This window comes from Somniosus microcephalus, chromosome 3, assembly GCF_052327205.1.
Source record: "Somniosus microcephalus isolate GS21.2 chromosome 3, FLI_Smic_1.0, whole genome shotgun sequence".
Taxonomy (NCBI): Eukaryota; Metazoa; Chordata; class Chondrichthyes; order Squaliformes; family Somniosidae; genus Somniosus; species Somniosus microcephalus.
Genome location: NC_140989.1, coordinates 172,941,709 through 172,969,567, shown reverse-complemented (window position 1 = coordinate 172,969,567; position 27,859 = coordinate 172,941,709). Strand labels below are relative to the sequence as shown.

The 27,859-nt window shown below is 41.6% G+C and overlaps 1 protein-coding gene and 1 pseudogene across 3 annotated transcripts in view; one reads left to right on the top strand and one right to left on the bottom strand.

Moving 5' to 3' along the window:
- Positions 1 to 25,439, bottom strand: part of LOC147121566 (retinol dehydrogenase 13-like) — a 202,727-nt gene extending 177,288 nt beyond the window's left edge. The window contains exon 1 of one of the 3 annotated variants that reach the window (XM_085981926.1): positions 25,141 to 25,439. In XM_085981926.1, coding sequence (XP_085838052.1) covers positions 25,141 to 25,205 — 65 coding nt within the window. In that variant the 5' untranslated portion in view covers positions 25,206 to 25,439. The remainder of the gene's footprint in view (positions 1 to 25,140) is intronic. The other 2 variants (XM_085981924.1, XM_085981925.1) reach the window with 2 other exon arrangements.
- Positions 25,440 to 26,904: 1,465 nt separating this feature from the next.
- On the top strand, positions 26,905 to 27,627 carry LOC147121565 (general transcription factor IIF subunit 2 pseudogene; annotated as a pseudogene).
- The last annotated feature ends 232 nt before the right edge of the window (positions 27,628 to 27,859 follow it).

The following is a 27,859-nucleotide window of genomic DNA, read 5'->3' as shown; positions in this document are numbered from 1 at the left end:
AAAAAAGTCCACATTTACTCGCAATACCAGTTACACTGGTAGGTGGCACTGTGTAGGGTTTTCAATGTTAAACTTTGCTAACGTTCGGAACGCAAGAACAGGAGTAGGCCATTCAGCCCTCGAGCCTGTTCCGCCACTGAATTAGATCATGGCTGATCTGTATCTTAACTCCATCCAGCTCCCTTGGTTCCGTAACCCTTAATACCCTTACCTAACAAATATCTATCAACACAAAAGCAAAATACTGCAGATGTGGGAAATCTGAAATAAAAACAGAAAATGCTGGAAATACTCAGGTGGTCAGGCAGCATCCGTGAAGAGAGAAACAGAATTAACATTTCAGGTCGATGACCCTTCATCAAAATGTCAGAATATCTATCAATCTCAGTTTTAAAATTTTCAATTGACCTACCCTCTAGCCTCAACAGCTTTTTGGGGGAGAGTTTTCCAGATTTCCAATACCCTTTGTGAAGAAGTGCTTTCTGACATCAACCCTGAACGGTCTAGCTCTAATTTTAAGGTTATTCCCCCTTGTTCTGGACTCTCCCACCAGAGGAAATAGTTTCTCTCTATCTACCCTATAAATTTCTTTGATCATCTTAAACACCTCAATTAGATCACCACTTAATCCTCTATATTCAAGGGAACACAAGCCTAGTCTATGCAACCTGTCCTCCTAATTTAACCCTTTTAGCCCCAGTATAATTCCGGTGAATCCACGCTGTTCCCCTCCAAGGCCAATATTTTCTTCCTGAGGTGCGGTGCCCAGAACTGAACACAGTGCTCCAGATAGAGTCTAACCAGAGCTCTGTACACCTGTAACATAACTTCCACCCCTTTATATTCTAGCCCTCGAGATAAAGGCCAACATTCCATTAGTCTTTCTAATTATTTTTTGTATCTGTCCACTAGCTTTTAATGATTTTTGTACTTGAACCGCTAGATTGATTCGTGGGATGAGAGGCCTGTCCTATGAGAAGAGATTGAGTAGAATTACTATATTCTCTGGAGTTTAGAAGGAGGTGATCTCATTGAAACGTGTAAAATTCTTGGAGGGCTTGACAGGGTAGATGCCGAGAGGTTGTTTCCCTTGGCTGGAGAATCTAGAACTAGGAGGTACAGTCTCAGGATAACAGATCGGCCACTTAGGACTGAGATGAGGCAAAATCTCTCACTCAGAGGGTGGTGCATCTTTGGAATCCTCTACCCCAGTGGGCTGTGGATGCTCAGTTTATGAGTATATTCAAGACTGAGATTGCTTATTATTAAGGGAATCAAGGGATATGGGGATAGTGCAAGAAAGTGAAGATGAGGTAGAAGATCAGCCATGATCATTCTGAATGGTGGAGTAGGTTCAATGGGCCGCAAGGCCTACTCCTGCGCCTAATTCTTATGTTCGTAATCTCTCTGCTCATCCACAGTTCTTAGCTTCTTGGCATTTAGAAAATACTCTGATCTATCTTTCTTAGGTCTAAAGTGGATGACCTCACATTTCACCACATTGAACTCCATCTGCCAGTTTTGTCCACTCACTTAATCTATCAATGTCCCTTTGCAACTTTCTGCTCCCATCTACAGTATTTACTGTGTCACCTAACGTAATATCATCAGCAAACTTAGATATATGGCTCTCTATTTCCTTCAACTAAGTCATTTGGAAATATATAGTGTAAAGCTGCGGCCTCAATACAGATCCCTGGGGGACACCACTAATCACATCCTGCTAATTTGAGTACATACCCATTTTCCCAACTCTCTTGACTCTTACCTCCTAACCAATTCCCTATCCAAGCCAATAGGTTACCTCCAATTACATGCACCTAATTTTTGTTAACAGTCTGGAAAATCACGACGAACACATCAACAATTTCCTCACCTACTTCTTTTAATACCCTGAGGTGGAAACCATCGGGTCCTGGAGGTTGGTCTATCTTTAATCTCATTAGTTTCTCCATCACCATTTTATTTTTACTTATACTGAATCTAGTTAGATCTTACCCTAGATTTATTTTTATTTTTCCTTGTATCTCTGGTATGTTATCCTCATCCTCTATTGTGAAGACCGATACAAAGTAGCTATTTAGTAAGTCTGCCATTTCCTGATTTCCAATTACAATATCACCTGCATCTGTCCTTAAGGGCCCACATTACTCTTAGCCACCTTCTTTCTCTCAATATATTTGTAAAAAACTTTAGTGTTGTCTTTGATATCCTTAGCAGCGCGATCTTGCCAGCCCTGGGTAGGCGGGACTGCTGGGAAAATGGCAGAATCTGGGGGCGGGTACCCATCCCGCCCCCAACTCGTCTCCGTGCCATCTTCCCAGAAGGCGGGTAGCCGACCCGCACCGGGTCCCGTCTCCTGCAGGCGGGAAGGGGATTACAGCCACTTAACAAGTAGTTAACAGGCAGTTAAGAGGATTAGCCCCATTTTTCCACCAGAGGCGCGGGCTTCCCGACGTCAGGAAACCCCGCCAGGGTCACTGAGGCGAGCAGTGGGTCTGCAGGGGTCGGAGGGGTCCAAAAGTGCACTGTGGAAGTGAGTGATGGGCGCAAGTGTGGAGAGGTAAGTGTGTGAGGTGAGTGAAAAATGATAGAAAATGTTTCCTGCAGGCTTCAACAGTTGGGGATGCAGAGAGTCTCGCATCTCACCGGCAGAGATGACAGATGGCTGCTGCATTCTCCGATGCAACATCCATCTGATTTCTGCTCACAAGAGGTTTGATGAGTCTTGAGTACAAGAACTCATCAAACAACAGAGAATGTCAGTGTTTGACAGCTTCACAGAGTGGTCAAACGATGATAATTCATCTGAAATGTCATACGCTAACGTTCTGTCACCGGCTTCCCCTTAATTGGCCTGCTAAGCCTGCTGGGCGGGCTTAACAAGGTCAATCGAGGGAAAATAGCGTGGCCGATGGAGGCGGGACTAAAACCCGACAAGCAGCAGTCCCGCCTCCAACGCGGCCCCCATTGATAAAATCGCCCCCTAGGTATACCAAGAACATAATGCCTCATTTCTGGAACAATCCTGGTAAAAAAAAAAATCTGTGAAATGAAGAAATCTTGTCAGTACAGTTAGGCAATTTTTTTTTTAAATCAAGGCTTCTTCAAACTTGAAATAGTGGAATTTCTTAATTGTAGGAAAGATCAGTACCTATTTATTGTTTCTAAAAATCCACCTATTAAAATTAATAAAATCAGGATCTGTGCAGTTTTTAAAACATCAGCACCTTTTCAATGTTAGGGAAGTTGGGGCTTCCTCATTTGTTGAAAAAAATCAGAGACTCTTATTTTTTGGAAAACTGAGTTACCCCTCTCCCTAATGAAGTACTTTTCCAACCCACCCTCCCTTTCCCATTCCTCGTCTCACTATAGTTCTTTTCCACCGCACCCCCCACAAGGTGTTTCCCTCACCCCCACTGAAATAATTTTATGACTCTCCCACGGAGATACATTTCCTACTCGTCCCACCCCCTCCTGTACCCTAGCCCCTTCCCCCTCCTTTCCCTGTCTTGGTCTAATTATTTCCCTGCTGTCTAATTCTGTCACATTTCAAGAATCGTATTGATAATGTTCCACAGGAAAAAATTGAAAAAAGTTACTTTAAAAGATTGTGTTTTAAAAACAGTGTATTATTGCAAGTTAAAAAGTCAGTCTAAGGTAGCAAGTAGTTAAGATGCTAATGAGCTAGCTTTGATGATATTTCCTTCGATAAATTATTAGACGATTGGGAGAGAAGAGCACATTAAAAACACCTAAATTGCAACACCAAGTTTGGAATGCCAAAATCTATAATTATACAACTGGGTGGTTTTCACAGTTCAAGTAAACGTAGTACAACAATCTCACAGATCTACCCTTATGCTTTACTGAAATCCTAGTGACAAAAATAACTGGTGGCCCTTCTACTCAAAGAAAAAAATACACTTGCATTTCAGCAGCGCTTGTTGCGTCTGTTAGCAATGTCCTAAATGTGTGATTCTTGCCAGTGTCCAAATGTGGCTGCATGAAACTGTTGCATGCCTGCTATTAAACTTTGGTGAAAGCTTAGCAACAAAACTGATGGTTTCATATCTTATGTTTTAAAAACATTATAGAAACTTATGGGTGGACCTATGAGAGTGTTGTACTACATTTACTTGAACTGTGAAAACCACCCAGTTGTGCAATTATAGATTTTGCCTTTTGAAACTCAGTGTTGCATTCTGTTGTTTATTAATGTGATCTTCTCTCCCAGATATTAATCTAAAACGTATGGTGTCACTAATAGCCCATGGTTCTTCAGTAACGCTGAAAGGGTATTAGACAAGCAAGATATTTTTTAACCAGCTTTTTTTTTTTAAAACCAGTTTTCAGTTTTAATGGAAATGTCAAAGAAGTGCAAAGATTTGGTGCACATACACTCTCGGGGTGATAGTTTGAAGATAGTCAGTGGCCACATAACTTGTTAACTGTGCCATATCTGCCAAACTTTAAGTATATTAACTGTAACAAGCAGACTAATTGTTTGATTAAAGTAAATTAGAAAAGTGAGGATGAAGGAAGAAAATATTATAAAATAAAAATATTCCTTGAAATTCCACATTCTGCCATAGCCCAAGTAGGCTTGGTTGTTATGGGCTGAGACTTCCTTACCCCTGGCCCAAGAAGTTGGAGGGGGGGGGGGGGGGGCGGGGGAAAGAAATTCTCAGTAAGGGCAGAGGGCTGTGGGGGGTGCGGTTCATTCTTACCTTCCCCGAGATCCTGAGATTCCTCTCAGTATGGGGGTTGGGATAAGCATTTACCTCGAAGCAGACCCTAAAATTGCTATCAGTGTGAGATTGTGGTAGACTGTAACATTTGCATATTGATTTATCATTGGCCCGCAGACATCTGTAAGGAATACCTTATTCACATGTGATCACATGCTGAGTTGTGATTGGCCTGCAGGCATCTCTAAGGACTGCTATTGTTTCGAAGACCCAGGGGGTCCTGACTCCATCTTGTTCACACGGTGCTGTACTGATGTGAGAAAGCTTACAGACCTGATGCTTCATTAAAAGAGTTTAAATTGTAATACTCCGTTGTCCTGCAATTTATTATTTTTGTACAAAGTGTGCAAAACAAGACATAGACTACAGCTTCTATTCCTCCTGGGCTTCTTCAGCACAGCTGAGAGGCGAGATGGCCCCAAAGTTCCAGTTCTCCATCCACCCTTAAATATTCTCCTGGAGGGGGGGCGGTAAGATTGGCAACACAACCAGGCCTCCACATGTTTCCCATGGAGGGGGGATAAGGAGGGGGAACTACAGCGGTCTTCAACAAAGAGGGCATGGCAGAGGGTAAATATTGTGCATGGTTGTTGTGCATTGTTGCATTCAAACCAGGAGAGGAGGGCTTAAAGGTATCATGTTTTTAAAGCGTAACAAAGTTCCAAGGGAGCAATTTTAGAATCAGATGGTAGAATTTTCCAGTTGATTGGAAATGGGCTATGAATATGTAGTGAGTGGGGGGGGTGGGGAAACAGAGAGGGAGGGCAGAATATTGGTTCAGGCTTACTGAACACTGGACAGATCGGGTTGCTGGTTCTTCTGCTGGGAGAAAAAGCCTGTTAAAGAGTTACCAAAGTGGCCAGTGCCTAGAAGCGTAGGACGATTCGGTAAAATTAGTTTATTATATCAAGTCCTGCTTTTCCAGCTAACATCACCATGACAGATTTATACTGGAAAACAGTGCCAGCGACAGGCATAACTGGTACTGCAGATAGATGTTGATACTTTTAGAATGGTTTTTGCCACAGATAAAGCTTGACATAGGCGGTTTCAATGCATTTTAGAATGGAATGTTGCAACCTGAGTATTTTTCATACCCAACAGATATTTAAATATACTCAGCAACTAATTTCTAAAAATACTTACCAGTTCTAGAGGATGACCAGGTTCCAAAGCTTTGCCTCAGTGTGACTGGGAGCAGTGACAGCTCAGTGATCAGATTAACATGGGGAAAATCCTATTGTAGCGCTAACTATAGGCATGACAGGAAACTTTTACAGTTAACTGTGGACATTTTAACATTGGAAATCTGAACTGGAAATGGAGCACATGATACATTTAATAATTTTAATATATTATAACTATCGATGTCATTTTAAACTAAAACACAACTTGTGCAAGAAGTATTGTTATAAAAACAAAAAAATAGGTTCCAATGCCTCAGGAAGTATTGAGTCTAGTCCAGGATCTGACAAGTATTTCCAGTAAGTTAAAAATAAGTGCATGTCATTAATACTTATTAATATTTTTAAGTATTCTACATCAGGATAAATTGAAACGGAATACTTGACGAGAATAGCCACTAATGAGAATTTTAAAAAAGTTTTCTTTTTTCTCATGGAATTAAGGCATCCGCTAGCACTGAATAAATCTATGTTTCAGTCAATTCCAGACAATTACCAGCAGTAGGCTGCCAGTAAATTTCATAATTAATTCCAGCACATTGCTTGCGGCACTGAGTTTGTTCATCAGGACCCTTGTATTTATGCAATGGTGCATCTTTGACCTAGTCACAGGAGATCCCAGGCTGCACCTTGCTCAGCAGTGGCCATTAGCTGTAGGCAACAAAACCCCAAATTTCGGGCACAGCAATTATTTGTGTGTCTTTGGCATAGTGCCAAGCTTTCCAGTGCAGTGGAGAAAGCCGAGACACTAACAGAAGCAAATTCAAATAAATCTATTGGATGTCTTAAATCATTGTGACAGAAACATGCATTTTTTTTAGAACACAACAAAACTTAATGAATTTAACCCTGGCAAGATATAATCCTTTTATATTTAAAACTGACTACAAATTCTAGCAAAATTACTGGTGTCTTAATTCATCCATGACACAAGCAGGTGTCTATTTTTTTTAAAACACAAACCATTGCATTTAACCAAAAGAGTAGATGGGCACCCTGATAAGATGCAATTTTCTTTTTATATTAAGAACTGACCATATAATATGAACATTTCATTGCACAAGGAGAGTTCATTTGAATTTTCACAAGTTACGGAGCCTGTTTGTTCACAAAAGATGAATATTCATGTATTGAATAAAGTATTCATTTCTATGTTACAAGTAATGAGGCTGTGCATGACTCAACTAAAGCATTAAATCAACACCAGTCGTTCTATTGTGCAAGATGTTATTTTGCATGTGATTTTCACACAAAACTATTCACATTTGACCAAGCACAGCTTGTTCTTTTCCCTTTGCTACATGTAGAAATTAGGCTAGTGAATTGTTCACCTAGATGTTGCATGAAAATGTTCTGCTTAGTAATCAAGTAAATAGAATGTTTGTTGTATGGAACAAATAGACTCTTGTACTATTTGTAGTTTTTCAGGACAACAGCACTTTTTACACCTAAGTTGCTCTATTCATCTTGGGAGAATTACAGCTGCCTCGAATGCTCAAAATGACCTATTTTATGGGAAAGCTTTTTGGAACTACCATCTATGCAGAATCCGCTATTGCAGATAATATTTCTCAACATTTAATACAGAAATTTTTTTTAAAGAGAAAGATTCAGCACTGAATACTAAGAGTAATTTATGCAAGAGATTTTTTTTAAAAATCCTGTATTCTCAGATCCTGAATATTGTTGTTCATTAGTATTACACATACTTTAAGGGCTTTGGTTGATTTTTTTTCTCTGCATATCTTTTCCCAACACATGGGGAAAGGGCAGCAACCAGACAACTGGCTCTTCAATCTCTTCCAAATTAAATTTTTACTACTTCAGAAGTAAATCAAAGCTGCCATTTGTTTTATTCATTGGTGGTGGAAACCACAAAGATTTTTAAAAATGTAAAACGTTTTTGGTCAGCTACTTGCTCAATTTGGTGGAAGTCTCCTTTTGCATTTAGCTGAAAAGACTTAAGGAACAAACATGTCTACATTGACACTGTCATTCAGAAACTACTGACCTCAGAGACATACATAAAAGTGGGGGAGCAGAAATAGTACCTGGAAGTAACATCAGAGATCAGGGTTGCTACATCTGCGTCCGTCTGTTTGCGTGGTTAGTAATCGAACGTTCTTGCTTATATATGTGGCCCCAATGAAGATAAGTTTTTAAAAATATATTCCTATTAGCATTATTGGGGGTGAATTAAAAAAGTCTTCTTTCCCCTCAACAAGATAAATCAACTTCTAACTTTTGTCCTCCATCAAGAATGACATTGACCATGCCTCGTTGATGCCCAGACTTAGGTCGGGTGAACATGTGGCAGCAGTGCAACCCACTGGGTCAAGACTATACCATTTATTTTAATCCTCGGGATTCTTATTTCAGAATTGACTATTTTCTGATCACACAAGGTGTTTTGTCTGCAATGTGCTTTGGGAGAAGACAAATGCTTCTTCAGGGAGATAGTGGAAGAAAAGGGAAACTTTGGCAAATTCTCAAGCAGAGAAAATTGTATCCCTTTAATGCAAAGTCAACTTTAATCCAGATACTTGATTGATATTGATTCAGACTAGAAAGGATCTTGATTCCCTTCTGAGAACACAGGCTGAACTTCTTATCCAGTTTACTGATGTTCAGTTTTATTAACACAGGAACAGGGTGGGTTGTCTCTTCACTTTTGCATAGCTGTCAGACTGAAAGCACTCTCCCTAAGATACTCCATTGGGATGGATTGTTAGCCACAGGTTGAACTGTGGTTAATCAGATGTTTAGATGGGGTAGAATCAAAGAATCTTACAACAGAGGGGGCCGCATGGCCCATCGTGCCTGTGCCGGCTCTTTGAAAGAGCTGTCCAATTTAGTCCCACACCCCAGCTTTCTCCCTAAAACCCTGCAAATTAGTTTTCTTCAAATAAATGTCCAATTACCTTTTGAAAGTTTCTATGGAATCTGATTTTACCACCCTTTCAGATCGTGCATTCCAGATCATAACAACCCTCTGCGTGAAATAATTTCTCCTCATTTCCCTTCTAGTTCTTTTGCCAATTATTTTAAATCTATGACCTCTGGTTATCAATCCACTTGCCAGAGGAAACAGTTTCTCCCTACTTGCTCCATCAAAACCCCTCATAATATGGAATACCTCTATTATGTCTCCCCTTAACCTTCTCTGCTGTAAGGAGAACAACCCCAGCTTCTCCAGTCTCTCCACATAACTGAACTCTCTCATCCCTGGTAAACCTCCTTTGTACCCTCTCCAAGGCTTTCACATCCATCCTAAAGTGTGGTGCTCAGAATTGTAGACAATAATCTACAAAGACAATAACTAGTGATATGTAGAGGTTTAGCTTGACATACTTGTTTTTGTAATCAGTGCCAATATTTAGAAAGCCAAGTATCCCATACGCTTTCTTAACTGCCTTATCAACTTGCCCTGCCACCTTCAAGGATTTGTGAATATGCACCCCCAGGTCCCTCTGCTCTTGCACTCCCCTCAAAATAGTATCATTTAGATGATACTGCCTCTCCATTTTGTTTCTCCCAAAGTGCATCACTTCTCGCTTCCAGTGCAGTGTACTGAGGAAATGCAGTGTACTGAAGGAATGCTGTTACATCGTTATATTATCACATCGTTAAATGGAACTACTTGTTACATTGTTATATGGAACTACTTTGGTTAGTGCATTTATACTGCTATGTGGCACACTGTCAGGCAGTGCAAAGTGCAAGGTCGGACATCTTGTATCACTCCACACCATGCAGCAGCAACATCATGAAAGCACGGAGTAAAAGCTGTAAACTAAAATGAGTTAAAAGTGTCTGTATTACATAGTAATAAGAACACAAGGGGACACAACAATGCTGCACTGTCGGGGGTGCCGTCTTTCAGATGAGACGTTAAATTGAGGCACTGTCTACTCATGGACGTAAAAGATCCCATGGCACTCTTTCGAAGAGCAGGGGAGTTATCCCCAGAGTCCTGGCCAATATTTATCCCTCAATCAACATCCCTAAAACAGAATGGCCAAGATATTCCGGTCCCTACGGGTGGGTACGCGCTGTGTACCCACCCGTAGGGACATCGGAAATGCCGGTTTCAGGCATGCACAGCGCGTGCGCTGAAAACCAGCATTTCCGATCCGTCAAGAATGGGCTTGACAGATCCTCCGGCTGCCCTGGAGAAGGGTCTCTGTGGGCGGATAGTTCTACTTTTTGGAGACCCTCCACCCGCAGAAAACCCTTATAATTCTTGCGCTTGGTAAAAGCAGGCATAAGGCCTGCTTTTACCAGGATAAGAGTTGAAAAAAGTAAAAACTAAAATTTTTTTTCACTGATTTATCATTTAAAAATACTTTTAAAAAAGGTAAGTTTATTTTTAGCCCCATAAAAATCGTTAATTATTTTTTTCAAAAAATGAAATTTTTGTTTAAAATACTTAATTTATTGTAATTTCAAGTCATTTTAAAAATGTGATGTTTTAAAAAAAATTATTTAAAGTTTTACTATGTTTTTTCATTGATCTCCATTCATATACTTGACAGGTCTTCCTGTCAAATGTATGAAGGGAGATTCCCTTCTGTGATTGGCTCCCCATGGCCCACGTGATCCCAAGGACACTGCGAACTACCTGCGCCTCTGGGATACGTGGGCCCTGTGCACGTCAAGTTTGGTGAGGCCTAGGAGCGGAAGCGTGCGTGTCCCGGGAGCCCCCAGTTAAGGGTGCAGATTTTTCCAGATCGCAGGCCTCCGCCCGCGGGAGGCCTGCGATCGGAAAATACGGGCCATTATCTGGTCATTATCACATTTCTGTTTGTGGGAGCTTGCTGTATGCAAATTGGCTGCCCCATTTCCTACATTACAACAGTGACTACACTTCAAAAGTACGTAATTGGTTATAAAGCACGTTGGGATGTCCCGAGGCCGTGAAAGGCACTATATAAATGCAAGTCTTTCTTTCTTTCTCTTAGCTGCATTACATTGCATCTGCCATGTGTCTGCCTATTTCTCCAGTCTGTCTATATCCTCCTGAAGTCTGCTACTATCCTGCTCAATATTTACTACGTTGTCAGGTTTTGTATCATCCGCAAACATCGAGATTGTACTCCCTATACCAAAGTCCAGGTCATTTATATGTAACAAGAAAAGCAATGGTCCTAATCCGACCCATGGGGGACCCTACTGTATACTTCCTTCCAGTCAGAAAAACATCCGTTCACCATTACTCTCTGCCTTCTATCTCTTAGCCAGTTACATACCCAAGTTACCATCATCCCTCTAATACCATGAGCTTCTATTTTCCGAATAAGTCTGTTATGAGGTACTTTATCAAATGCCTTTTGAGAGTCCATATATAAAACATCCTGCACTACCTTCATGGACCCTTTATCAAAGAACTCAATCAGGTTAGTCAGACACAATTTAACAAATCAGTGTTGGCTGCCCCTTATTAACACATGCTTCTCTAACTGAGAATTAATTTTGTCCTTGACAATGGTATCAGAATAAACTGGAGAGCTCTTTCAAAGAGCCGGCACAGGCACGATGGGCCGAATGGCCTTCTTCTGTGCTGTAAAAGTCTACGATTCTATAATTTAATTCAATGCGTCTCTTTCCATCTGATCTCTCTTCTCAATTATGATTCCAAAATTTTGGCAAAGATCCTGGCTAATAGCTTGACTACTCCGATCATAAAACTTATTTGCACTAATTTGCCATCAGTAAGAGGCACACCCTAGGAAGTATCTACTGCCTGCTCACATAAATATATATGAGCAAGATAAACCTTCTGAATACTCACTTGATGCAGAAAACGCATTTGATAAGTGTGGATAGTAATATTTTGCAGGGAGTACTGAAGCAAGCGGGATTTGGCATTGTCTTTATTGAACAGTTATCCCTCCCCTGTTTCAGTCCCAGCCAGCTTCCTGTTAATCAGGGGCACGTGGCAAGGCTGCCATCTTTCACTACTGCTATTTGTTACTGTGATTGAATTCCTGGCTGCTCAGATACATGGTCAGTGGTCGTTTCTCACTGGCACGAGGCACAAAACCTTGCTTTACGCAGATGATGTGCTCCTCTACTATACTAGTTCCATTATTTCTTCACTATGGGAGATCACATCTTTAGATCCATATGATGCCTTGCAGCAGTAGAAAGTGATCTATACTGACGGAGGCCATGATAGCTTCAAAGATTTACTAACTACAGAGCTGATTTTCCTGACCTCTGCCTGCAGTGAACACCCATTACCCCTGGCTCAAAAGGAAGATGGGACTAAAACACATTTCGCAGAGTCTGCACCCCATTTAAATTGCCCCAGGATTTCCAGGTCTTCCACAGGGTATGAAGCCTGTAGTAGGCACAGGCCTAATCGCAGACAAAAGGGGATATTCCAAGCCTCCCTTCTCCATCAGTAACCAGACGGCCCCTATCTTGGAGGTTTGATATGCAACTGCTGGCCTGAGAGGCTTGCATCTGTGCTCTGATATCCTCCCCCTTCTGCCAGCACTAGTCCCTGCCAAGAGACCATGCAGGCCAAGTTAGTGGCTCAGCTCAGAAATACCAGCTCGTGAGCCTGGATAGCGTCAGAGCAGAACAGGACTAGGAAAATTAATCCTTATAACCCTTAAATGTCTTTCCTGATCAGCAAGCTGTACTACTGTTCCATTTAACATATGGAAGGGGACTCATTGCAGGGCTATGTGGAAAGGGCAGAGTGGGACTAATTGGATATCTCTTTCAAAGAGCCAGCACAGGTACGATGGGCGGAATGGCCTCCTTCAGTGCTGTATCATTCTATGATTCTATCTAGGCCCTCTTTTGCCTCCTTGCTCCTATATTAATCATTTTACATTTATTCACATTGAGTTGCACTTGCTGTCTATTCAGATATTTTTCTCTTGCACTCTCACTACTTAGCATGTCTCAATTTTTGGTATAGCGCCTTTCACGACCTCATGACATCCCAAAGCGCTTTACAGCAATTAAGTATTTTTAAGTGTAGACACTGTTGTAATGTAGGACATATGGCAGCCAATTGGCACACAGCAAGCTCCCACAAACAGCAATGTAAAAATAATCAGATAAGAGTGTTTTTTTTTAATGAAGTTGAGGGATAAATATTGACCAGGACACCAGGGAGAACTCCCCTGCTCTTCTTTGAAATAATGCCATGGGATCATTTACGTCCACCAGATGGAAGACAGGGCCTCACTAACATCTATTTTCAAGTTTAATGATTTTGCTTACGATGCCCTCGTCCAAATCATTAAATAAATAAAAAAGTCCCAAAACCAACCCTTGTGATACCCCGCATGTAACCTCTTTGCAGCATGAAGAATTCTCATTCATGGTTACCTTCAGTTTCTTGTGCTACATCAATTCACCACCCAGTGCCATACTTTTTTATTCCATAGCTGTTAATGCATTGCTGTTCCATCTATTCATGCTTAGAATTTTCCATATAACTGAATAAATATTTGTAACAAAAGGTGCATTTTATTTATGGTGCAACCTTAAATATTGATTAACTAAAACTCAACTGGTCAGTGTGTATTTAAATATTTTCTTTTTCTACCTTTTAAAATGATCTTTCTTCCTTTATTAAAGTCTGGGACAGAGTTCAGTTTTTCTCTATATTTCCCTTCTTCCTACTCTACAACACAGGGTGTTGCTAAACCAATGCACTTTTGTTAGCTCCTTGTATTTTTTTTAATATCCCAACCATATTGAATGTAGCAGGGATAGTAAAAGCACTTTTCTTTTTTGTGTGTATGCTTATAAAAATGGGGGAGTCTGGGAATTGAACTTTTACATTACTATTAGCATCTAGCATCAACATGAAGCCTTGCTGGGTTATGTGCAGCACTGGTTAAATACAGAGTAAAGCTTCCTTTATTGTGCCCCACTAATGTGCATCTAATCCATTTTCAGAGCATTCCCCCTCCCCCATCAACATTCCTATTTCCATTTCCCATAGTGATGGTGGTCTCGGCAGTTTTGTGCTGTGGATGAACACCCACTGGGGCCTGGGTTCAGGCTGCCAAGGAGCCTTAAAGCAACAAAATTATAAAATTTGACTTTCAACATATCTGTTAAAATTTAATTGGTATTATTATTTGTAGTATATTTAACATTTGAAAAGTATATAGTTAAAGATTAAGATATTAAGTGTAAAAATTAATATTTAACAGTTTTTATGCCTAAAGCAAATAAGTAGCTAATACAAAGCTCGTCATCTGGTGGGTGTCCTTCTCTCACCTCTGGCCTCCAACCTTTCTCTTGTGTCTCTCTATTTTGTCACTACTACAATTAATGATGGCCTTATTAAGAGGAAAATAGTTTTAAAAATATACAATAGATCTGTTTTATAGCCTGCAAGACTATACCTCCCCTCAGTACTTCATTCCTCCTACAATTTATGGCTTTTAAACCCAACCTTGGTATCACCTAATGACTACACCTGATTTACTCAATCTGAAAGAAGTTCTGTACCATTAATAATAAAAACAGAAAATGCTGGAAATACTCAGCAGGTCAAGCCGCATCTGTGGAGCGAGAAACAGAGTTAATGTTTCAGGTCGATGACCTTTCATCAAAACTGGAAAAAGTTAGAGATAGAACAGGTTTTAAGCAAGCATACTCAGAAGGGATCGTGAACTGTGAACAGAAAATTGCAGAAGGACATAGATAGATTAAGCAAATAGGCAGAATGATGGCAGTTAACATAACATAGTGTGAGGTAGTCCTTTTTGGATATGAAAATGGTAGATGGAAGCTAGTCTGAGTGAGGATCTGGGGGCGGGGGGGTGGAGGAGAGTAGATGACAAGGGGATTTAAAGAGTCCAGGTAAGTAAGTCAGTAAAAGCAAGCTCACAAATACAAAACGCGAGTTAAAAGGCCAATGGCTTCATTACAAGAAGTACATAAATTATAAAAGCAAGGAAGCAATTGTACAAAGCACTGCTCAGGCCTCATTTGGAATATTAGAAGACATTTTATGGTCAGATGTGACAGATACACATATACGTGGCTAGCATGGGGGTGGGGGCCAGAGAATGCTGGAAGTAAGCCTCACATCTACCTTGCACTGCAATTGCACAGCCAGGTTGTTGTGCTAGGGTCATTGAAAGCTCTCATCAGCATGTGAAAGCCTTCAAAAAAATATTTTAGTGAGGGTAAGACTTTCTGCATGGTTTGTCCCAAAAGTGTGATATTATCATTGAAGGCCCGTATAAAATGACCGCATCAACTGGTTTGCGTGCGAGTGTGAGATGGCCCATTTTTTGGCTTGCTTTTGTTGCATATTTTGTTTTGCATTGGGATTTTTTTTCACCTCCTTGCATTGAAGAGTTTAAATTTCTATTTAAGCACCCCGAGCTGGTAGGATGGGCAATTCTCGAGAGCTAAAGGACATGGAAGAGAATTCCACAGGATTGTAAAAAGGTTGGTCCCACCCAACTGATCCTTAAAAACACCATCATGCTCATCTACCACATACGCCGACCCATTCTTCTCCTAATATGGAAATCTGCCCAACAACAAATGAATTCTACACAATGGAATTCAAATATTCACTCAATGCATGTCAATTATAAATTAGAGTCACTTTTCATTCGTAGGGTCAATAGGATGAGGGAGATGAATGCGTGGCTCAAAGATTGGTGTGGGAGAAGTGGGTTTCGATTCGTGGGGCACTGGCACCAGTACTGGGGAAAGAGGGAGCTGTTCCATTGGGACGGACTACACCTGAACCATGCTGGGACCAGAGTTCTAGCGAATCGAATAACTAGGGAGGTAGGGCTTTAAACTAAATAAGGGGGGGGGGGGGGGGCGGGGAGGGTCCCGGTGGAGAGAACTTTAGAATGCTAAAGAGAAAAAACAAGGAAGCAGTGCAGGAAAGTGATTGGGGTAAGAATAACCAGATTGTGTCAGGAAGGGACAGAGCGTACAAACAAAAAAGAGTGCACTAACAAATAGGGTCCGGGTAAGAAAAAATGGTAATAAGACAAATAGGGCCATAGTACAAAAAAATGTTAATATGTCTAAAAATGTTAAAAAGACAAATCTAAAGACACTGTATCTGAATGCACGAAGCATGAAGTATCCCCTCCAAGCTTGTCAACAAGCTCAGTAGCCAAGTTACTATTATACACCTTAGTTTGTATGTTAGCCATAGGCATAATTAGTTTTAATGTTAGAATGTGTATAATGCAGCACCAATGTACAAGGTGGAGATAATGGGTTAATCCCTACCCTGAGTTAAACGATATAGAGGTCTGTATTGCCTTTATTCAGCTAAAGGTTTAAACATGATTAAATGACTTCCAAGGCTGAGAGATTACACTACAGAAGGAAGGTTAGGGAGGAGTTGGTTGTCCAGGCGAGGCAACACTATGCAGATAACGCACCTAAGGACTGGCTGATAGTAAGTCACAACAACAGGGTTCCAGTCTTCAAAGTCTAATTAGGATGTGCTTGCTTTGCAGAAAGTAACTCGAGACGAGGCCGAATGCAAGGGCCTCGCACCCTTAACGAAGTCTGTTATCTTAAGAAAACATTCAACAAGCAAAACCACCTGGCTATGGGCAAATGGGGGTTGTAAAGTAATAAAGATGGGGCCCATAGTCCAGAGATGACAGGGCTAACCGATAACAGAAATGTGGGATTGTAAGTGCAAGAAGATGAAATGTCCCAGTTTATAATTGCCATTTAGCTATAACTCTGTATATGCTGATAAGCTTTATCCCCGCCCCTAGGGAGGGGAGTTTGATTTTTGTATAACTGTGATTGTTGCTAGGGAATCGAGAGAGTCGGATCTGAGAAGGGTCTCAGAAGGTTCTCTCCAGGCCTGTGAATAAAGACCGTTTTGAACCATCCTTCACTCCAAGTCTGTCATCTGTACCAAAGCTAAGCGTCGACTTTGTATATCACTTAGTCCGCTCTGAGGGGGAAAGGGTTAAGTGTCAACCTGACAACACCAGGTCCACTTTTCAGGTTACAACAACCTCCCCATGCAACTGGATCCTGGACTTCCTGACGGGCAGACCCCAGGTGGTGAAAATAGGCAGCAATACCTTCTCCACACTGATCCTGAACACGGGAGCTCCCCAGGGTTGTGTGCTCAGCCCCCTTCTGTATTCCCTGTTTACCCACGATTACGTGGCCACACAACTCCAACTCCATCATCAAGTTTGCTGATGACACTACCGTTGTAGGCCTGATCACAGATGGCGACGAGACAGGCTACAGGGAGGAGGTAAGAGCCCTAGCAGAACGGTGCAAGTACAACAACCTCTCCCTCAACATCAGCAAAACAAAGGAGATGATCGTGGACTACAGGAAGTGGCAGGGGGAGGGACACACCCCAATCTACATCGAAGGGGCTGAGGTGGAGAGGGTTAGCAGCTTCAAATTCCTGGGTGTATTATTACGGAGGACATAACGTGGTCCAATCACATAGACATCGTAACCAAGAAGGCATGCCAACGCCTGTTCTTCCTCAGGAGACTGAAGAAATTTGGAATGGCCCCCCAGATTCTCACCAACTTCTACCGGTGCACCATCGAGTGTATCCTGTCCAGCTGCATCACTACCTGGTATGGCAACTGCACCGCCATAGACCGCAAGGCTCTACAGATGGTGGTGAAAGCTGCACAGCATACTATAGGAATTAAACTACCTGCTGTGCAGGATATCTACTCCGAGAGGTGCTGGGGGAAGGCCCCGAGAATCATCAAAGACGCGAACCACCCCAGCCACAACCTCTTTGCCCTGCTCCTGTCCGGTAAGAGATACTGAAGCATACGGTCTCGTACCAGCAGGTTTCGAAACAGCTTCTACCCCCAGGCCATAAGACTCATGAACGAATAATTTATTATTTATTACTGTTGTTTTATTTATTATTATACTGTATTTCTATTAGTATTTTTATCATTGCTATGCCATATTTATTCCAATGTTGGGAGGACTCGTAAAAATCAATATTTCATTGTGCAGTAAACACGTTTGCTGCATATATGACAAATAAAATTGAATTGAATTGAATAAGGTAGACGAATTAACAGCACAAATAGATGTAAACTGATACAATATAATTGCAATTACGGAGACATGGCTGCAGGGTGACCAAGGCTGGGAGCTGAATATCCAAGGATATTCGATATTTAGGAAGGACAGGCAAAAAGGAAGGAGGTGGGGTGGCATTGTTAGTAAAAGATGAAATCTGAGCAATAGTGAGAAAGGATATTGGCTCAGAAAATCAAGATGTAGAATCAGTCTGGGTGGAGCTAAGAAGCACCAAGGGGCAGAAAACATTGGTGGGAGTTGTCTATAGGCCTCCAAACAGTAGTGGTAATGTAGGGGACGGCATCAAACAGGAAATTAGAGATGCACGTAACAAGGGTACTACAGTAATCATGGGAGACTTTAATCTACATATAGACTGGCCAAGCCAAATTAGCAATAATACTGAGGAGGATGAATTCCTGGAGTGTGTACGAGATGGTTTTTTAGACCAGTACGTTGAGGAGCCAACAAGGGAACAGGCTATCCTAGATTGGGTATTATGCAATGAGAAGGGGTTAATTAATAGTCTTGTTGTGCGGGGTCCTTTAGGGAAGAGTGACCATAACATGATAGAATTCTTCATTAATATGGAAAGTGAAGAAGTCCAATCCGAAACTAGGATCCTAAATCTAAACAAAGGAAACTACGATGGTATGAGGAGTGAGTTGGCTATGATAGATTGGGGAGCTTCATTAAAAGGCATGAGGGTGGATAGGCAATGGCTAACATTTAAGGAATGAATGCATGATTTGCAACAGTTATACATTCCTTTCTGGCTCAAAAACACAAAAGGAAAAGCGGCCCAACCATGGCTAACAAAAGAAATTAAGGATAGTATTAGATCCAAAGAGGACTCAAAGTTTCCAGAAAAAGTAGCAAGCCTGAGGATTGGAAGCAGTTTAGAGTTCAGCAAAAAAGGACCAAGAGATTGATCAAGAGGGGAAAAATAGAGTATGAGAGTAAACTTGCAAGGAACATAAAAGTGGACAGCAAAAGCTTCTACAAGTATGTAAAAAGAAAAAAAGATTAGTGAAGACAAATGTCGGTCCCTTACAGTCAGAAACGGGAGAATGTATAATGGGGAACAAGGAAATGGATGAGGAATTAAACAAATACTTTGGTTCTGTCTTCACAGAAAAGGACACAAATAACTTCCCAGAAGAACATAAGAAACAGGAGCAGGAGTAGGCCAATCGGCCCCTCGAGCCTGCTCTGCCATTCAATAAGATCATGGTTGATCCAATCTTGGCCTCAACACCACTTTCCCGCTCTCTCCCCATACCCCTTGACTCCCTTGTAGTTCAAATGTCTGTCAATCTCCACCTTGAATATATTCAGTGACTCCGCATCCACAGCTCTCCGGGGTAGAGAATTCCAAAGATTCACGACCCTCAGAAGAAATTCCTTCGCATCTCTGTCTTAAATGGTCGATCCCTTATTCTGAAACTATGCTCCCTAGTTCTAGATTCCCCCACTAGGGGAAACATCCTCTCAGCATCCACCCTGTCAATCCCCCTCAGAATCTTATATGTTTCAATAAGATCACCTCCCATTCTTCTAAACTCCAATGAGTATAGGCCCAACCTGCTCAACCTTTCGTCATACGTCAACCCCTTCATCCCAGGAATCAACCTAGTGAAACTTCTCTGTACTGCCTCCAATGCAAGTATATCCTTCCTTAAATATGGAGACCACAACTGTACGCAGTACTCCAGGTGTGGTCTCACCAACGCCCTACTTTTATACTCCATACCCCTTGCAATAAAGGCCAACATTCCATTAGCCTTCCTCATTACTTGCTGTACCTGCATGCTAACTTTTTGTGTTTCATGTACTAGGACCCCCAGATCCCTTTGTACCGCAACATTTTGTAGTCTCCCTCCATTTAAATAATAATTTGCTTTTTCATTCTTCCTTCCAAAAAGTGGATAACCTCACATTTTCCCACATTATACTCCATCTGCCAAATTTTTGCCCACTCACTTAACCTATCTATATCCCTTTGCAGACTCTTTGTGTCCTCCTCGCAACTTACTAACCCACCTATCTTTGTATCATCAGCAAATTTGGCTACAGTACAGTCAGTCCCTTCATCCAAGTCATTAATATAGATTGTAAATAGTTGAGGCCCCAGCACTGATCCCTGTGGCACCCCACTAGTTACTGATTGCCAACCGGAAAATGACCCATTTATCCCGACTCTCTGTTGTCTGTTAGTTAGCCAATCCCCTATCCATGCCAAAATATTACCTCCAACCCCGTGCGCTCTTATCTTGTGCAGTAACCTTTTGTGTGTCACCTTATCAAATGCCTTCTGGAAATCCAAATACACATCTACTGGTTCCCCTTTATCCACCTTGTTTGTTACATCCTCAAAGAACTCTAGCAAATTTGTCAAACACGATGATTTCCCATTCATAAAACCATGTTGACTCTGCTTGATTGTCTTTGATTTTCTAAATGTCCTGTTACTACTCCCTTAATAATGGATTCCAGCATTTTCCCAATGACAGATGTTAGGCTAACTGGCCTATAGTTTCCTGCTTTCTGTCTCCCTCCTTTCTTGAATAGTGGCGTTACATTTACGGTTTTCCAATCCGCTGGGACCTCTCAGAATCCAGGGAATTTTGGAAGATTACAACCAATGCAGCCACTATCTCTGCAGCCACTTCTTTTAAGACCCTAGGATGCAGGCCATCAGGTCCAGGGGACTTGTTGGCCTTTAGCCCCATTAGTTTGCCTAGTACTTTTTCTCTCGTGATAGAGATTGTTTTAAACTCCTCCCTCCATATAGCCCCTTGATTATCTATTATTATTGGGATGTTTTTAGTGTCTTCTACCGTGAAGACCGATCCAAAATAATTGTTTAAAGTCTCTGCCATTTCTCTATTTCCCATTATTAATTCCCCAGTCTCATCCTCTAAGGGACCAATGTTTACTTTAGCTACTCTCTTCCTTTTTATATACCTGAAGAAGCTCTTACTGTCTGTTTTTATATTATTTGCTAGTTTACTCTCATACTCTATCTTCTCCCTCTTTATTTTTTTTAGTCATCCTTTGCTGGTTTCTAAAAATTTCCCAATCCTCTGCCCTACCACTAATCTTCGCAACATTGTATGCCTTTTCTTTCATTCTGATACCATCCTTAACTTCCTTAGTTAGCCTTTCTTTCTCACTGGAATACACCTTTGCTGAGATTTATGAAATATCTCCTTAAATGTCTGCCACTGCTGATCTACCGTCTCATCCTTCAATCCATTTTCCCAGTCCACTTTAGCCAACTCTGTCCTCATAGAAATACGAGGGAACCAAGGGTCTAGCGAGAAGGAGGAATTAAAGGAAATTAGTATTAGTAAAAAAAAAAGTGGGGAGAAATTAATGGGACTGAAAGCTGATAAATCCCCAGGGCCTGATAATCTGCATCCCAGAGTACTAAAAGAGGTAGCCATGGAAATAGTGGATGCATTGGTTGTCATCTTCCAAAATTCTATAGATTATGGAACAGTTCCGCCAGATTGGAGGGTGGCAAATGAAACCCCACTATTTAAAAAAGGAGGGATAAAGAAAACCGGGAACCACAGACCAGTTAGCCTATCATTAGTAGGGAAAATGCTAGAGTCTATTCTACAGGATGTGATAACAGGACACTTAGAAAATATGAACAGGATTAGACAAAGTCAACATGGATTTATGAAAGGGAAATCGTGTTTGACAAACCTACTGGAGTTTTTTGAGGATGTAACTGGTAGAATAGATAAGGGAGAACCAGTGGATGTGGTGTATTTGGATTTTCAGAAGACCTTTGATAAAGTCCCACATAAGAGGTTAGTGTGCAAAATTAAAGCACATGGGATTGGAGGCAATATACCGGCATGGATTGAAAATTGGTTACAGGAAACAGAGAGTAGGAATAAATGGGTCTTTTTTGGGGTGGCAGGTGGTGACTAGTGGGGTACCGCAGGGATCAGTGCTTGGGCCCCAGCTATTCACAATATATATCAATGATTTGGATGACGGAACCAAACGTAATATTTCCAAGTTTGCTGACGACACAAAACTAGATGGGATTGTGAGTTGTAATGAGGATGCAAAGAGGCTTCAAGGTGATTTAGACAAGTTGAGTGAGTGGGCAAATACATGGCAGATGCAGTATAACGTGGACAAATGTGAAGTTATCCACTTCGGTAGGAAAAACAGAAGGGCAGAGTATTATTTAAATGGTGATAGATTGGGAAATGTTGATGTACAAAGGGACCTGGGTGTCCTTGTACACCAGTCACTGAAAGCAAACATGCAGGTGCAGCAAGCAGTTAGGAAGGCAAATGGTATGTTGGCCTTCATTGCAAGAGGATTTGAGTACAGGAGCAAGGATGTCTTACTACAGTTGTACAGGGCCTTGGTGAGACCACACCTGGAGTACTGTGTGCAGTTTTGGTCTCCTTACCCAAGAAAGGATATATTTATGATAGAGGGAGTGCAGCGAAGGTTCACCAGACTGATTCCTGGGATGGCAGGACTGTCGTATGCGGAGAGATTGGGTCGACTAGGTCTGTATTCACTAGAATTTAGAAGAATGAGGGGATCTCATTGAAACGTATAAAATTCTAACAGGGCTAGACAGACTGGATGCAAGGAGGATGTTTCCCCTGGCTGGGGGGGTCTAGAACGAGGGGGGTCACAGTCTCAGGATATGGGGTAGGACATTTAGGACTGAGATGAGGAGAAATTTCTTCACTCAGAGGGTGGTGAACCTGTGGAATTCTCTACCACAGAAGGCTGTGGAGGCCAAGTCACTGAATATATTTGAGAAGGAGATAGATAGATTTCTAGACACAAAAGTCATCAAGGGGTATGGGGAGAGAGCAGGAATATAGTATTGAGATAGAGGATCAGCCATGATCATATCGAATGGTGGAGTATGCTCGAAGGGCCAAATGGCCTACTCCTGCTTCTATTTTTCTATGTTTCTATTCCACCTAGTGTATCTAGTTGGTGGCTGCGTCTGGCCTGTATCTTGTCCTAACTAATGTAGTGTTTGTCCTAGGTGCTACCCCAGTGGGAGGAGGATGTGAGGTAACTGACTGCTTGATCTCAAAGGGTGGCTCCTGGGATGGTAACGGCCCCATACTCCACATACAGTCTCATGAGGTGCCAAGGATAGTGTCATAGCCAAGGCTGTCCTGGCTGCCTGGGCATGTCCTTGCAGAGTGATTCTTGCACTCTTAACAAACTACATGAATTGGTGTTCAGAAAACACCATTCTTTTGTATTCGGGCCCTGGTTGGCACTGTCCCCGGAACTCGGTATCCGAGATAACCCCGAGCTAGCCCTTCTGGCAGCATGTTCCTACTCCTCTAATGCCACCTCTACTTGTGCTATCTCATTCAGGCTTTGCATGATGTGGTGCTCCTTCCTCAAAGTCTCAATCTAAATCCTCCAAAGTGGATGTGGTAGTATTTGTTACAGATGAATTGAGTAATTGTGTGCTGCAAGATGATATGCCTCTGTGATTGTATGTCTCGCTATCATCTTTGTGTGACTGAGGCTGGCACCTCCTCAAAGACATGGATAGAAATACAATAGGCACACTTATTACTAGGGGGATCATCAACAAACTGTAGCACAAGTGACTTGTCAAAATATGATGTGCTATGATGCTGGATGCATTCTAAGTTTGTGAATACATGAGTGCCTTAAAGACTAGGGGGAGATAGAATAAACATCAATGATGGGAGGTGCCTGATGCTTTCCCCAATGACTTTATCCAATTAGCTCTACTGATTCCAGGGCCACTATTTTAAGGGTCATTTCAGCCAAGTTAGATGCTTCCGGTTGTTTCCTTGTCTCTCCCTTCTATTGCATATCTCTTTCTGCAATCAAACAAAATTAGTGAAGTGGTGGAAGTCAGAAAAGTCCAGACATAACAATACAAGTGACCACCCTGTCTCAAAACATACAAACTGGAAGAGAATGCTTGCTGGGCCAAATGGCCTATTCTTGTAACAATATTAGGATCACCCTGTAATAGTTAGTTAGCATGGGAGGTGCTCCCTCCCAAAGTCTCTATATCCATCCCAAATAATCAATCTGGACCTTAAATCCAATAACTTCATTGCAAGCCAGATAAAACAAAAATATAATAAAACAAACTGATTAATATACCATTAAAAACTGCTGGAAAATACCACAACACTTTGGCAACCTACCCTTCCTCCACAGCATTTGATGCATTTACATCATTCAGCAGCTTACATAATTCATGAACTGCCCAAAAATCAGTAACACAACTATGTAGCTACATATTACAGTCTACCACTGATAAGCCAATCTTTTTTGCACAAGAAATTGAATTATCCTACAATGTGAATTCAATTTAAATGACTACAAAGATATTTAGTACCAAAAAAATTGAATTATTAGATAATTTGAATTAAGTGATTTTGACTAGAGTAGACTGTTGATGACACTTGTTATGTTGGCGGGAAGAAGTGCTGTTGCTTCAGTGTTACCACATCTTAGTAACTATTATTTAGATTTCGATCTGTTTAAAGTCCCACTCGTGTAGGATGGGAATTGTGAAAATACACAGCAAGCCTGCTCAGCATCAGAAACAGAGAAATGGCTGCCTAATGACCCTCCATCTGATCAAGCGTCTCTCTCCCAGGTACATTAACCACTTCCTTCACCCCACCATTGGCAGGGATGCCTTCAACCGCCTAGGGCATACGTTCGGGCTCCCTAAACCTCTCTCCTCTTTTAAGACGCTCTTTAAAGCCTACCTCTGACCAAGGTTTTGGTCAACCGTCCTAATACCCCCATCCAAAGAGGGGATCAATTTTTGTCTGATTGCACTCCTGTGAAGGGCTTTGGGACGTTATAGTACGCTAAAGGTGTGATATAAATTCCCATTACTGTTGCTCTCTTTCAGACGCTGACCTGCTGGTGCACTCGCATTTTCTCTTTATTTTTAAATTTGCAGATTGCAGTGTTTTTTTTAAAGAAAGTACAACTACTAGAATTCCATGTGGCCACGCGTTACTGACACCAGCCAGACTAAGAGGGGCTGAAAAGAGCTGCGACACTTGCAGTCTGTCAACACCTGTCAGGAGAGAGAGGAACATTACAGGCCGACTCCGACTACTCACTTGACTAGAACTGTCCCGCCAATTACAGCCCCCGCGATTGACAGCGGCAATATATACTTATTCATTGCTGTCCCTCTATAATTCTCCCAGTCAGTAAACACAGGCTCTCTTCACTCAGTGTCCGCCCACCGCCATAACCCCGGATCAAATTCCGGCCGTTCAAATTCAAGGAGTGCGCGAGTCGCCGCTGGGGATCGACCAATCAGGACTCCGCGAAGGAAGGGCACAGGCGCGGTTGGGTGGGCTCTCTGTGCAAGGGCGCAGACGCAGAGAGCAGGACCTCTCTGGGATTTGTCGTCCTCAGTCAGGTCACTTCCCAGACTGCAATGTGACCTCGACCTTTCCACTTCTTTCTCGCTCCTTCACCATACGTCACCATAGGTAGACTTAAAATAATAAATTGAAATTTAGGCGAATCATTTACCTGGAAGTAATTTGAAAGTGCTGCACTTGTACACCTTGAAACTTAGGGGATGGAAAGTCAAAGGTGAATACATTTTACTGAAAGTGCTCCCTATTGTAGAAAAGAAAAAGAAAGACTTGCATTTATATAGCGCCTTTCACGACCACCGGACGTCTCAAAGCGCTTTACAGTCAATGAAGTACTTTTGAAGCGGAGTCACTGTTGTAATGTGGGAAACACGGCAGCCAATTTGCACACAGCAAGGTCCCACAAATAGCAATGTGATAATGACCAGATAATCTTTTTTTGTTGTGTTGGTTGAGGGATAAATAGTGGCCAGGACACCAGGGATAACTCCCCTACTCTACTTTGAAATAGTGCCATGGGATCTTTTACGTCTTACCTGAGAGAGCAGACAGGGCCTCGGTTTAACATCTCATCCAAAAGATGGCACCTCCAACAGTTGCAGCACTGGAGTGTCAGCCTAGCTTTATATGTTCAAGTCCCATGGAGTGAGATTTGAACCCACAACCTTCTGACTTAGAGGTGTGCTACCTACTGAGCCACAGCTGACAGTGAACATAAGAAGACACTGACAGAAGAACATAAGTCTTACCTTAAATTTCAGAAGCAAAATACTGCATATGCTGGAATATGAAATGAAAACAGAAAATGCTGAAATACTCAGCAAGTCAGACAGCATCTGTGGAGAGAGAAACGTTTCAGGTCGATGACCTTTCATCAGAACCTTAAATTTCGATGACTTAAAGAATATATGAATTTTATCACTGACCAGGAGATCCTTGGGTGCGGTCTTCCTCCCTGCTAGATCGCTCCAATGTCAATTACGGAGAATATCCAGAGTGATTCCATCACCAACAGCTGGGAATTGGGTCTTAAAACTGGCCTGAGAATTACTCCAGAGCTGCCCGACCTAGTTTTTGTGCTCAAGTCTCTGGAGTGGGACTTGGACACACAACCTTCTGACTCAGAGGCAAGAGTGCTACCCACTGAGCCACAGCTGACACCAATGGTGCCAATCCAGAAAGCACAGGGATGTTCCCGTAATTTACATTACTATAGTGGCTTAGCAGGGAGTGAGACCTTACACAAGGTGACAAAATTAACATTTTCAGAAATTTAAGGTATGGTTGTTATTTTGTTATATAAGAACAGGAAATATGACTGTACATGTTTGCCTTCACCTAATAAAAAGGGCAGCCAGGAAAAGGCATCAACATGGTAACATTCAGTGCGAAGGAAAAGTCAAATAAAGTAAACCCAGACCAAACCCAGGAAACATTATTGACGATAACTGGAATAAGTGTAAATCACAACTTTCATTTCACTTTTTGTAATTATTGAAAAGGTGTTCTAGATTTAACTTGCTGAATATAACCAGAGTGAAGCTGAACATCAGGGTCTGGCTGCTAAGAATTGCTAAGCACATTTCACAGTAATGGGCTAAAGAAACAGGTAGAAATTAAGTTGGAAGGCTAAAGACAGCCAATAATTAACAGAAAGCAGAGGTTTCCTTCACTTTAAATAAAGAACTTGTAAGTATCCAGAGTGTGGGAGGAAAAGGCACACCAATTAATGCACCCAGAGAGTACCCATTTACAGAATGCAAAGTGTTGGAAAACAGATAAAGTAAGGTTTTACTGAAAGACCATTAAGACAGAATGGAAATCTGATGGTAACCATAATGAAACCATGAAGAAGTTGTGATGTAGCATTCAGAATGAGAACCAGCTGTTAATGAGTCTTACATGAAGTGCAAAAGACTGCATATTGAAGAATCACACAAACCAGATTATCTCTCCCAACATATAGAAAAAGAGGTAACAACAAATTATAAATCCTGTAGCAAACCATCAGTACAATATGAGAAGAAAGAAGATGCAAAGCATGCTGGAACTGATGAACAGCAGAAACTATTTATGCTATTTTCAGCAGCTGAGAAGAACCAATACTACAATTTCTTGGTGGACACCATCAAACAGCCAGTTAATTACCTAGAGGGGACTTTGAGTGAAATTGATACCTACAAGAACATGAAAGCTAAATCCAGAGCATCAAAATGACCTGTGTACAGACAAAACTGAAAACAAAACAAATTGATCTCATATGGGGGTGTTGCTCACAAAAATAAAATATATTTTGCAACTCTCTGCATGTAACTGTCTCATTGCACGTCTCACTTTGTAGTTCTTTTTCGCTCTCTCTGCGTCTTTCATTGTTTCTGTCTCCCTCTATTTCTTTATATTAATAGCTCTCACATGTTTCTCTCATTGTCTCTGTATTTCTCTGCTTGTC